Source organism: Oenanthe melanoleuca, chromosome 5 (assembly GCF_029582105.1).
Source record: "Oenanthe melanoleuca isolate GR-GAL-2019-014 chromosome 5, OMel1.0, whole genome shotgun sequence".
In the NCBI taxonomy this organism is placed as follows: Eukaryota; Metazoa; Chordata; class Aves; order Passeriformes; family Muscicapidae; genus Oenanthe; species Oenanthe melanoleuca.
Genome location: NC_079339.1, coordinates 7,494,780 through 7,508,136, shown reverse-complemented (window position 1 = coordinate 7,508,136; position 13,357 = coordinate 7,494,780). Strand labels below are relative to the sequence as shown.

Below are 13,357 nucleotides of genomic sequence, written 5' to 3'. Positions count from 1 at the left end.
CCACACCTCTCTTGAAGTCTCCGCATCCTCCTCCTGCACCTTCCTGGCATGGCACTTGCTGGGCTTGGAGCCTAGACTGGGGACAAGCAAGGGAGAGGAAAGATCTCTTTTTAAGAAGTCCTGCACCCCAGCAGCCCTGATATCCATTAGTGAGCCTGTTGCCTGAGAAGTTCTGCATTCCTTGTGTGGGTTTAATGTGCCATTTCCCTTTTCTCTTTCAGTGAGAGAGAAAATGAATGTATTTTCTGTGCTTGCAGTTAAAGTAGATGCTGGGAGATAACGCTGGGAATAGTTGCCACCAGACTAGGCAGAAACACAGCTTGATACAAGTGGAAATCAGATGTGTAGCTATGGTTTATAATCTGGATTTTTTTTTTTTTTTTATGGTGATGAGTGTTCCTTCACTTACAAGGAAAAAGGAATGGAGCAAAAGAACTGAAATCTGAATGTCATCTTTTCCAGACTTTCTTTAAACAACTGAGAGTTGGCTGAGATTTCTGGTGCAAACTCCATCACAGACATGGAAGCAGAGCTTGTTTTAAACTCCTGAGTGTGGCTTACCATTAGTTCACAGTAATAGAACAGAAAAAGGTGAAAGGGGCATGCAATTCTAAATTGAGAAGAAGTTACTGCAGGAAAATGGGAGTGTTCCTGATAGGAAAGATCCACTAGGTGTGAGTTTTTCCCAGACTTCTGTACCTATTGACTTGCTGGCTCCCATTTTGGTAGGAGACTGGTTTAAAAAAAAAAAAAAAAAAAAAGTTGAAAACCCAGCAGACCCCAGCCTTTGTGTTTAATTTTGGTTAAAGCAGTTTGAGATACGAAGGCAAGCAGAGTGTTACGATGCTAAACCACCACTAAATCACCTTTCTTCCTTTGGTAGCCTAACTTTTCCCTGTCAATCTCTATTAATATTATTCCTTCTCATGAATATTTTCCTTTTCTAGACTTTGGTTAAGACTGCAAGTTTTTATACTTTGGGTTTTTTTAAAGTTGACTGCTAGTGTATTGCAAGTTTGTTATGATATATCCTATAGGTTTGCCACCCTCTTTGATATTTTTACCTCTTTTGGTTTTCATATCTTTTTGACAGTTCACTCATTATCCCACAGGTTTAAGAGTGATCTTACGCATTGTTCACTACCTTTCAACAATTATTTTTTTATACACCATGAGTAGACTGTGAGTTGATGGTGACCTGTAGCTTCCTGGGCACATTCTGGAGTCACTGAGTGAGCTGGTGATTGCCATCCAGAAGAACTGATCATTTGGAAAATGTTAACCACAAGTACTGCGCTTTGTGAAGATCTAAATTTAGCCTTGGAGTGATGAAGTAACTTGATTATTCAGTCCATTTAGTTAATAATTCAGTGATCTCACTTGTTCACTCTGTGTTACAAAGATATCCATTCCCAGGAATTGTAAATACAGACATTTTCAAGTCCTTCTGACAAATTGACATGCTGGGAATGTATGTTAGGCATATAAATTTTGAATTTAATTAGGGCCTGGGAATGTGCAAGTTTAATTTGCAGAAAAACTAAAAGCTTTAATGTTGTGTGTTTTCTGTTCTAGGCCATTATGGCCAGGTGAATATTGATCAAGTTTCATGCTGAAAGATTTCAACCCTTACAAGCTCCTGTTTGGTATTTTTTCTGCAGGGTTAGATGTCTTACTGGAAGACATTTTTGTTATTCATTGCTTAATTTAATTCTGCTAATGTGATGGTAAATGATTAACTTTCCCCTTTTGAGTAAGCAGCTAATGAATTTTCATTTCAATTTCCAGTGCCATATACAGTCCCAGTGCCAACAAGGATACTCTGTCTGCCTTGGATTATCAGGGTCCCAAAAGGAAGCTCTACAGTGCTGTCCCTGGGAGACTTTTTATCGTCGTAAAGCCATATCAACCTCAAGGGGAAGGGGAAATTCACCTGCACAAAGGAGATAGAGTCAAAGGTGAGCATCCAATTCATTTAGAATAAACCTCTTCTCCTGCTAGGTGGGAATTTTGTGTTAAAATTCTCTTCTCTGGGTGGAAATAATCTGTATGGTGAAAGTCCTTTTATACACTTGTTTCTTTGAACAGTATTTTGCTCCACTTTAACTGACTTCAAAGTGCTGCCACAACTCACAACTATGTGCAGTAATAGCACCATTGTCTCTTATTCTGGGCATGGAATTTGCTTCTGGAGCAATTCCAGAGGCACCACTCAATAGCTTTAAGGGGTGTAAGAAGGTCAGCTATCTAAACAGGTCAGGAAGGGAGTGAGGGTAAGGTCAGCTCTGCTTTGGGCCCTTTCCTCAATGAACATTGAATTGGTTAAGTAGAAAATCTCCCTTCATGGGACTTGGCATAAGTGGGTAGGGAGAACCTCCTGTAAATATAATTTTGGAGGAAGCATGGTGGTGCATGTGAAATTTCCGTTCACTGCTGCACTTCCCTGCTAAGACCAGGTTTAAATCAAGGCCAAGCTTTGTTATTGCTTCGAAAGCAATAAATACATCCAGATATAGCTGAAAAAATGGGAGATAGGGTGTACAGGATTCACCTTCCACAGAGTGAGGTGTGAGGCTGTGGTTTTGCACATCCAGGTAAAACAGAACAAAAGAGAACTTGTGTTGGACCCATACAAGTCAAACAGCAGTTATGGAAATCAAACAAAAGGAAATAAATTCAGTGTCCTAAATAAAATTAATAAATAAATTAATAATAATAAAATAAATTAAGCAGCTGCAAATTTTCTTGCAAAGGGAACTACTTATCTCACAAAGGAAGACTTCAAATACCTCCTCCCTTGAGCCTGCAAACAGTAGCTGGAAAAAAAAATAGGAAGCCATGAGAAGGTATTTTTGCATTTTTATTTTTGGATGTACTGATTCTGAAGCATTTGTGGGATTAATAATTTTTATTAACTCCAGCCCTCAGAAGGTGTAGGACAGAAATCTGAAGGGTGCTGCACTTAAAGGTAAAACATGCAAAGTTAATTTTAAATGCAAGAACGAAGGGAGAAGGTTAAACTTAGAGTCTGTAGATCTAAAAAGATAATTTTGCAGTTCTCAAGGTTGTTCCCTGATCAGGTAGGAAGCAGTGATTATGATCTCATGGTACACAAGAACTAGGATGAAATTCTGGGGGTACTAAAACGCTTTCTCCACTCAGGGTTCACGGAGATCTGGCAGGTGTCAATGGAGAAGGAATGAGTGGCTGTTTTGCGGCAGGTGTTGGACACAGAAATGTTCAATTGTCCTGTTGCATTTAAGGATGCAGGAATATTCTTTTCATGTAGAGGACAGAATATCAACAACACAGGTTCTTCTCACCAGAATAAGACAAGTCTGGGCAGTTCTGGGGAAAAGCAAGACAGAAATTGTGTTTCCTGGCAAAAGAGGAAGCACTGCAACAGGTTGCTTGGAATGCTGAATATTTTAGAGGCTAGTGTTTTACCTTAGATTTTGAGACTATTATATGCAAAAATAATCCCAAAATAAAGGATTTACATTTCAGTGAAGTGTTTAATGCTCTTGAAAAATTATTTCAGGAGCCCTTGGTTCTAAATTATTATGACAAGTCACTGGAAAACATTGCAGGAAGGAATTAATCCACTTTTTATATATTCACATAATGCTGTAATCTAAATGTGGGACCAGTGATTTTAGGGGACACTCTAAATGCTGAAATAAAAAATGGAATTATGGCTGGGGTTTTTTCTTTGTGGAGAAAATGTAAGTTTATTGAAAATAACACATTAATTATTACTGTCATTAAAAGGGGGACATGCCCATCTCACATCAAATCATTACTGCAGGGATTATTTTTTAACTTCAAGAATCTGATTTGCATGTTGAATTGAAGTCTGGCAGAGTTTTTCCCAGTCCATTTGTTTTAAAGCATTTTAGAGAACTTTGCTGTAGCAAAATCTGGCGAGGTTTCTATACATGTCAACCTGCTTTGGGAGAGTGTTTGGGAAATGAACAAGTGTATATAGGGATTGTCCGTGTTACTCCCGAGGATGAAACCTTGTGAAATGTAATTTAAGGCTGTTTGTATGGCAGGGCTGGAACAGTGTGTGACAGGTTCCCAGAGCTAATCAAAGGGAAAACTTCCAGAAAAAGATCAAATCCCATTTTGTGTTACCATGTCAATGGTTCCTCAGCTGCAGCAAAAAATATGTCAGAATGAACACTGCAAGGTCATGGAGAGAACAAAGTGTGCAGGGGAAAAGACAGTGGTGCTTTAAAGAGGTCTCTGTTGTGTAACAGTATTGAAGAAGCTGCTCAAACTTTTTGTGGCAAAAATCCAGGTTCAATTAAATCTGGATTCCTGTCCCTGTTTCAGTCAAAATGTAATTATTGCTAGAGAATAAGTGAAGTGATAGGACAAGGAGCAATGGCTTTGGACTGAAAGATGGTAGATTTAGACTAGATTTGAGGAAAAAAGTCTTTCCTTGGAGGGGGTGAAGCCCTGGCACAGGTGGCTCAGAGAAGCTGTGGCTGCCCTATCCCTAGAAGTGTCCAAGTCCTGGTTGGATGAGCTTGGAGCAATCTGGTATAGTGGGAGCTGTCCCTTTCACTGAGAGAAGATTGGAACAAGATGATCTTGAATGCCCCTTCCAACCTAAACTATTCCAGGATTCTGTGATGTTTAAAAAAAATTACTTCATGTAGGCAGGATGGGCTCCCTCTCCATCCTTCAAAAGCACGAGCAGTTGAACTCAGAGTCCTCAGTGCTGTGGGAGTGCCGGAACTGCTGACTATAAGCAGATCCTGGTTTTTTTTTCCTTTTTCTGAGCAGGAATTCTTGGTACTGGGTGTATTTTCTGTCCTTTACAGACTTACTTAGCAAGACCATGGCCCAGTCAGCCTGTTTGGGGTTTAGCAACTTGCTCTGTGCAGTATTTGGAGGAAATGGGAGAATATTAAACCCCATGGAATTCTATTTTTCCTTCACTCTGGAAATATCTTAGCCTCACTGAGAAATGGAAAAGCTTTGTCTTGGCCCCTCTCCTCTGCCAGCTTGGTGACTGCTCTGTTCTATGTAAGACACTGAGTCTCAAGTCCTGGCTCTTGGATTGCTTTGGAGAGTTCAAACGGGGCATGGCACTGGCTGTGGAATTGTGCTCCATGTTCAGCCTGAACCCGGGGAGATGCACATCACGAGTACATCCCATGAGACTAATCACAGCAAAGATGTAGCAAGGCATTTATTACAGGGATAAAAACCCAGAACAACATATTAGAGAAAGGGATTACTTGGGAAATGTTTTTATGGATTTTCTTTTTTAACTTGGCGGAATTAGAAGGGTCATGGAGAGGGATGAATTCTTAAACTCTTGATGAAAAGTGTTCTCATCAGATGGAGAGGACGCAGGGTTGTTTTTTTTTTCTTTCTAAAACTGGTAGAAGTGCATGAATGACAGTAGTTCACAGTGTGTGATACAAGGAAACTGCTCAGAGAAATCTCTGAATGGGCAAGGTTCAAAGAAAATGTAAACTAAACAAAAATGGTCTTGTATTAAGAGGATATTACGTAGCCAGTACAAAAATACCTGCTGTATTTTTAGTTGTTAGTCATACACACTGACATCATTTGTGTGTCTGCCACTCATAAGAAGAGCCATGGCTGCTTGTAAAAATAAATCTTATATCTTTATTTATATCATAACTGCCCTAATCTTATGTTTTCACATAAATGAAAAAGAGCTGGTTTGATTCCTCACTGAAATACTTCTAATATTTTGTTGTTATATATTTTATTTCTTTCTTCCTTCTGTATCTAAAAGTCCAAAGCAATAAATCTGCCACAATCCAAATGCACACAAACATGTATAAAATATCTGTAAAATGATTTTGAATCAGCTTTTGTGTCCCTAAATTGAATTCTTGCACTGGAAATTAGGTGGTCTCTTCAATAACAAAACTCAAAGAATGCAATGCGTAAAAAATTATTTGTGACCAAATTAGCAGTTTTCTTGGCCATGAAGATAAAGCAATAGAGAAGGTTTTTGGGAAGGTAACAGGTCTGAGTTTCAGGTACTAGACAGGTTCTAGTCACTTGGAAATGAAACAATCAGAATTGCTTTCAGAATCCAGGCTATATTAAAACATACCTAAAATGCACATGAACTATCCTTCACTGATTTAAAAGAAAAAACTCAAAAACTCACCTGATTCAAATACTTTGAGAGCTTTTGAAGTCTCACTCTGCTCACAGCTTTGTTTTTCATGGTCTCCCCAGATCCTCCTGCTCCCCAGATCCAACCCCCCCAACTCTCTTAGCCTTTTCTAGTGCCCAGTGTCTGGGAAAAACGGGGAGTTATTTCAGTATTTCAAATATGCTCCAACAGACTTTTCCATGAGCCCTCCGAGATGCCTCCAGTGCAGACACAATGTGCACATCACAGAAGGTTCGTGGTAAACCCAGATGCAGCTCTCAGCTTCGTTCCTCAGGGTCAGAGGAGCAGGAGTAACTCAGTAGCAGCAGCTCAAGCATCTGCTCTGGGCAGGAAGTCAGTAGTTCTGTGCATCAGAAATATTGACCCTTGTGACTCTGCTTTTATTTCAGTGTGAACTCAGCCAGCAGGGCAATCCAAATATATCACTAACATTTTCATTTCTTGTGAAATCCACTTGTAAGTAATTTTGAAAAAGAAAGATTATTAAACCCCTGCTGTGCTCAAAGATATTGCCAACAGACACTGCTTGTGGGCAGGAGGAAAGTTGGTCTCTCGGGCTTTTGCACTTGTTATATTAGTAAACAAAATACTGGGAAGGGAAGAGCCTCAGAAAGGCTGTTCTGTTTCTTCAAGAGCATTTTGTACCTTGTGTGGATAAATGTGGCAGCAAAATTGAACCTAAGAGGTTTGCAAGGTATTGTTCAGCTGTTCTTTCACATGAAGGATAAAATGAATGTGAAATGGAATATTAATATTACTGAGGTTTACTGGTCTATTTTGCGTCCTTTCTGTCTCCTGACTTGAATGGTTTGATTTCAGTTCTTAACATGGTAAATTACGGCTCATCACACGTCCTATCCTAACTCATTCCTTCAAGCTTCTTGTGCCTGAGGAGCAGGACAGAGTGGTGCTGTCAAAATGTAACAAAGACCTGGACTTGCTCCTTCTCCAGCTGGAGTCTTCCCTTTGCTATAAGAGGCCATGGGAAGGGATCAGGCTGCAAAAGCATCCACAAATCCTCACTGTCATCGAGCCTGGCTGCTTTAATCATCCTTTCTTGAGTAGTCTGCAAGTAGCCTGAATATTTAGGGGACAGGGAGCACCAAGAGTCAGAGAGGAGCTGTGAGTGCACCAGTGTGGTGCAACACAGCACTGCAGGCTCTGCACCTAGGTTGGCTTGGGGCCCCTTCTCCATTAAGTCTCTCTGAGTTCCCCTGATTTCAAGTTCAGGCATCACTGTGGAGAAGAGCAAACTTGACTCTGACTGCACCTTCTCAACAGAGCTGGGGTTCAGTGGGTGGATTTTTGCAATATTTGATTTCTGACCAAAACTCAAGTCAGTGCAGATTGATTTCTCACACTGTTTTCATCTCTCCCTCACTTCATCAAAATTATTTCATAGACATGTAAATAACAGGGAAAAGGTGGTCTTCATAGAAAGTTTATGGCAAGGGGGAAAAGCTCCCACAGAGAGCCAAATGTTGAACAGCGCAGCTCACTCAGTTCTATTCCAACTGAGCCATATTTCCTCAGATTTAGAGGATTATGTGCAGCTTATTGTATTTGTAGGTTTGACGTAGAGAGTGGTTGCTCTGTTAGTAGCCCCAGTCATCTCCTTATCCCGAGGTTCTTATCCTGAAGTGCTTGTTTGCACTGTTTCTTTCCTGAGAAAGCAGAGGTGATGAAAGGTGAAGAGGTGTTTTAAGTCAGGATCTCTGGGTTAGCTCCCTAATTTGGTCAGTTCCCATACCTCAAGCTGGGAAAGAGCTGTTGCATTTCCTTCTCCAGCGCAAGAAATGTCTGTAGGGTCACAGTCCTTTCTGACAGCTCAGTAAATTAATTGCAGATACACAAGGCTTCCAGACTGTTGGTGGAGTGCACAGGAATGTCTCCTGGGTGGCAGCTAGGGCAGTCTCTCGTGTGTGTGCTGGAATCCTCCCTGTGCCTGGCAGCAGGGTGAGGGGCACTGAGTTCCTCCCCGCTCCTGCTGCTCTCACATCCGCTTCTGTCAGGCTCTCTTGATGACATCTTTGGGAACCAGAACCAGCCTGCCTGGAAGACAGAACAGCCAGATCCTGCTTATCATCCCTCACAGGGAGGGAGGGAGGGATTGCTGTAGGAGCCAGAAGGGGCAAAGAAACAGGGTCAGAAAAATCCCTGTCTTTACCAGAGCGCAAGATTAAGTTGTAACTCATGCTGAGCTTCATTTATATTGTATGTAAAGTTTGTTTTCATCAAAGAATCATGGAATCATAGGGGTTGGGAGGAACATTAAGGGTCATCCAGTTCCAATCCTTGGCTTTGGACACATCCAGGGATGAGACACCACAGCTTTCAATAAATATTCCTGCATAGATTGTCTGTCATTTGGAAGCTCTCCTGCCGAAGACAAATAATTCTGAAAATTTACATCAGACAACAGACATTTCAGCAAGGGAAAAGCCTCAATTAAAATGTTAATTATTTCTGAGAGAAAAACGTTAGGTTTCTATCAATTAGAAATAAAAAATCTCCTGTATTTCAAAGAAGAAAATCTAGAGTGATATTTTTACCCCAGGACACAAACCCAGAGTTCTTCCATCAGCACAGGCTGGATCAACTGTTAATTTATTTTTTTCTTTCAACGATTTCCAACTTTATATTTTACTGTCATTCTGTTGATTTTTCTTTTTTTTTTATATTGGTTGCAGAAATGTTCTTTTTTCCCAGAACAGAGTCTCTAATTCCCAATCCATATGATTATTTATTTTCCCAATAAGGAAGAACACAGTTTATCCAAGCACTAAAAATTGATTTAGATATTACAAAGACATTTTAGGTACATTCTGTAAGAGCTGTAAAGACATTGGCCTGAATTTGGCTTTAAATTTCCTTGACATTTTTGCAAATAAGGCTGCCTGGAATAATTAACTCCTGGGCATTTTGATATCACAAGGAATTTAGAAATAGTAGTCACCATAATTTTTTGGGAAAAAATGCTTTCATTTCTTGTTGGGGCATGGAGGGAGCTCTAATGTGTGAGGATACAAATTTTATGTTCTTTTGATTAAAATTATATTTTTGGTATATTGAGTAATTAATCTGAGATTAGTATGTTGTATTAATATCAATTACAATAGATACACTGCAAATAGAATTAAATTTGAAAGACACAGAGCATTCTGTGCTCTAATTTATTAATTTTATGACATATAATATTCTAAAATATTTGATATATGTAATTTTCTGGCAGAATCTTTCTGATCTTGAGTATAATGCTTTAAAGACATTAAAATACGAGATCCTGACTGGCACCTGCCTATCCATGTTTTCCTGTTACCCAATTGTTTGGTGCTTATCCAGTTTTGTTTTGCAGTTTTGTTCATATAATTGGACACAACTCCTCTTTTAAATGACACTTTTGTTGTGAAAAGATGTCCCATGATTCTTGATGCTGCAAGAACCTTTATTTCACTCTTACAACATCAGATTCTTTTTGTAATTCAGGTTGTGTGTGAAGAGCCTCTGACCTGCTTTTGCCATAGCAACCACACTTTTTGATTTTACCAAAAGAAAAGGGAAAACCACTGGAAATTAGAAAGCCTTATTACTAATTTTGGGGAAATTATCCTTTGATTTTGTCCTTCAGCAGGGAGAACATTGAATAGAAATTGCTTGCTAGTAGCAAGTTATGGTACAGTGTGTATCACTATTGGGAGAGGAAAGGTAGAAATTAAGGCCTCATTCTAAAAAAAGCATTCATGGGTACAATAGATAAATTACATTTTTCTATTTATCCTTTAAGTTCTCCACATTGGAGTGAGTAAAGTGTTGCCAGTTTTTATATATCTGTAGTTTATCATGGCCTTGGCTTTGCTGCAGAATTTCTTATTAATGGTATCATGTGAGGATGAAGATCATTTCAAGGTTTCAGGGGATACAGAGCCATCTAGAGCTTAACTTCTACATTGGAATATGAGCTTGTCCCCCATATCCTCAGCAATTTGCCTTTTGTGCCATCTTTGTGCCTCTTGCAGCTCCAGCAGGCTTTTCCTTCTTTTCTTGGCCCCCAGCATGAGTTTTTTCCCAGAATACTGAAGGCTGCCTGCATTCCAGCAACACTCATTTCACCCTTCCACGTCTTTTCCATGGATGTTATGACTTCAGGCAGGACTACACGTATTTCCTTTGCTGTGGCTATTAGCAATGGCTGATACTCAATAATTCATGTAATAATGGGCTAAAGTGGCTCTAGTTCTGCTCTGGAGGAATCCCTTTTCACCTTGCACTCACAGACAGACTATCAAGGCAAATTTATTTTCCCAAAAGTGATTTGCATCAGCTGCAACTGCCACAAACACATTAAATCACTCCATGGGTTTGAAATACCCAAATTCCTCTTACAGTGCCTCTCTTTCTAGAGCTGGAAATATCCGTGAATTTGGAGTGTCAGCGGATCTGAAAGATTAATAAAATACTAAATTAGGGAAGTCTGTCTCAACATCTAAGTAGTTTTTGTTCTGAGCATCTTGCCAGTTTGTGGAATGAAATCAGGATTGAGATTCAGTGCTGAAAATTCCCCTCAAATTAAAAAAAAAAAAAATCAGCTAATTACTGGCAATGGGACTCTTTCACTCTCACATTTGGAAATTTCCTTTGGCTGGAGTCATACACTCTCTTTTATGACTGAAGTTAAACCAATGTACAGTAGGATTGTACAATTCTAAGATACACATTAGGTTATTAGGTTTTCCTGTTTCCTTATCTCATCTCTAAGAAGTGCATTCTTATATGAGCACAGGTTACATTGTTAAAAATGCATTGGAAGCTCCTGAATTCCCCATTTATATTGGATGGATGATCAGGGAATGTTTTATGTAATACTGAGTTATCAGATGGACAATGTGTGTTAGTTAATGTGCACAAGCTTTAAACATTTTAAAGAACACCTGGAATATACAGCAACATATTTTTTCATTTATTATGCTCTATGTTTATATTTAAAAAAAACAACAAAACATCCTACCTTTTTTTATTCAGCTCAATTTTCAGTGTAGAGCTGTTGGTGTTTTCCAAAGTCAGTGCCCTTCCTCAGTATCCCATAACTCACTAGGTTTATAGGAGTTATAGGTTTCCTCATAAATGTCAGAAAGGTGCTTGAAAAATTGTGCATTTGGGACCCATCCAAGTGTAGAATTTTTCCTTAATGGATGTTTCCTGGGACTTAATATGTACTTCTTACTGCAGTGGTGTGTAAATGAGAAGTTCATGGAATCTGTCTGTTGGAATATACTGCCTTAAAAGGCTTAAAAGTGATGTGTTTATAAACATTTTGCTGTCAAATATCTCTGTTAATAGATGGCCGTGCTCTGTAAGTGGTACCACAAATAGCTTAGGGTTGCATTAATAAAAACCCTGGTAAACATTTACTTTCAAATGCAGTTTTACAGATCCTGGTGTCTCAAACCAGACTGCTTTGACATTTCCAAATTTTTTTTTTTTTTTTTTTTTTTTTTTTTACTTTCTTTTGGGCTCTGATTGATATAATTTTCATCCTATTCTGTACTAGTGCAAATCAAGTTCAGTTTCAGTGCTCCTGAGTCACAGCAGCTTCCCTGATCCTGAGTTCAATTGCAGCCAGGCAAGGACCAAGGTTTTAAAGCCTGGCAAGGATTTAACAGCACCAAAAGTGCTAGTACTGGAGACCATCAAAGCAGCTCTCCTTTATGTCCCTCCTGCACTGAAATACCCTGTAGAGGCAGTATCCCAGGCACTGGAATCTCTTAGGAGGAAGATGGATTTGAGCTAATTAGCCTTGATTTTCAGCAGGGGCAATTGGGGCGAGCTGGCACTCAGCAGATGGAGCTGGGCTGATTTTGGGAAGCTCTGGGCACCTGTGCTGTGTCTGATCCATATTCCTAATCATCCTGTTTTTCTTCATATATCACTTTTGTTTCAATATTAATGTACAACATCTTTCTTACAGTACAGTTAAAGCCTTCTAATGTTTAGTAAACATACAGTGGTTTGTAGAAACTTCTGTAATACTAATTTAAACACCATAGCAAGTATTTATGATACTTCCCTCACCATAATTCACCTCCCGATGCTTACTAAGAAAATCGTTGCTCTGCAGGCTTTTGTCACAATCCTTGATAAGTCCTAGAATTAATATCAAGATAATTAGAAGTGCCAGATAGGAGAAAAGTGCATTTTCTCCTATTGACAAATCATTCTCCTCCATATTGTTGTTTTCTTCTATTGAAAAAAAAAAAAAATCACTGAAATGTTTCAAAAGGCGTCTCCACTGTGGATCTCATCTATGGGAGGTTCAAGTGTTTGCTGTGTATTCAAAACCTTAAATCATATCACTCAACTTGCACTGCAAATCCCTGGATCTACCCACTAAATCAAAAAACATGTTTCCTTAGGAGACAGAAAAAACAGGAGCTATCAAAATATGTATTATTAAAATCCACTTCAGTGTGGGTGCAGCTTTACAACAGATTCAGCTCTTCATTCAAACAGACAAGACAGTGGTTTTTTGGTAGTGCTATTACCATGTGTTTATCCTTCATTAATCGAGCAGTGAGAACACTAAAAATGGAAACATTTGTGTGAAGGCCAAGGAAACTTCTGGTGAAAAATATTTGGGGAGTGGTTACAAAGACTGAGTAGGGAGGGTCCTGATTAAAGGTTACTCTATGTGCATTTTGTGAGGTACCAGCATTAGTTATTGCACAATGTTTGCTTGTTTTCAGTGATTACTGAATGTGTAATTCAATAATTGTATATTTGTGTGAAGAGGCAAAGTGTAACACTGCCTGTGTCTGCCCTATTTAGTGCTGAGCATTGGAGAAGGTGGATTCTGGGAAGGCAGCACCCGGGGACATATTGGCTGGTTTCCTGCAGACTGTGTGGAAGAAGTTCAGTGCAAACCAAATGAAAGCAAACCAGGTAATCACATCCAGTTCCTGTTGAACCCTAATGTGACAAATGCCATGTGTCTGTCCCAAAAGAGACATCAGGGCCTTTGTGCACTGCTAGAAGTGGGAGAACTGGATAAAGCTGAGCTGCTGAATTAAAAAATACAGGTGGGTTTATTGTTTGGATTTTACTGTCAAAGCAAACAGAATTTCTCCTGAGGAACTATGCTGGGAAGTACCAAAGCTTTTACACAGAGCTGTATGCAGACACTTTGTA

At 39.3% G+C, this 13,357-nt stretch overlaps 1 protein-coding gene across 1 annotated transcript in view; it reads left to right on the top strand.

Moving 5' to 3' along the window:
* The window catches only part of SHANK2 (SH3 and multiple ankyrin repeat domains 2), a 247,754-nt gene that overhangs the window by 72,273 nt on the left and 162,124 nt on the right, over window positions 1-13,357 (top strand). Inside the window, exons 12-13 of the mRNA XM_056493219.1 lie at window positions 1,789-1,958; window positions 12,998-13,111. Of these exons, the coding sequence (XP_056349194.1) occupies window positions 1,789-1,958; window positions 12,998-13,111 (284 nt within the window). The remainder of the gene's footprint in view (window positions 1-1,788; window positions 1,959-12,997; window positions 13,112-13,357) is intronic.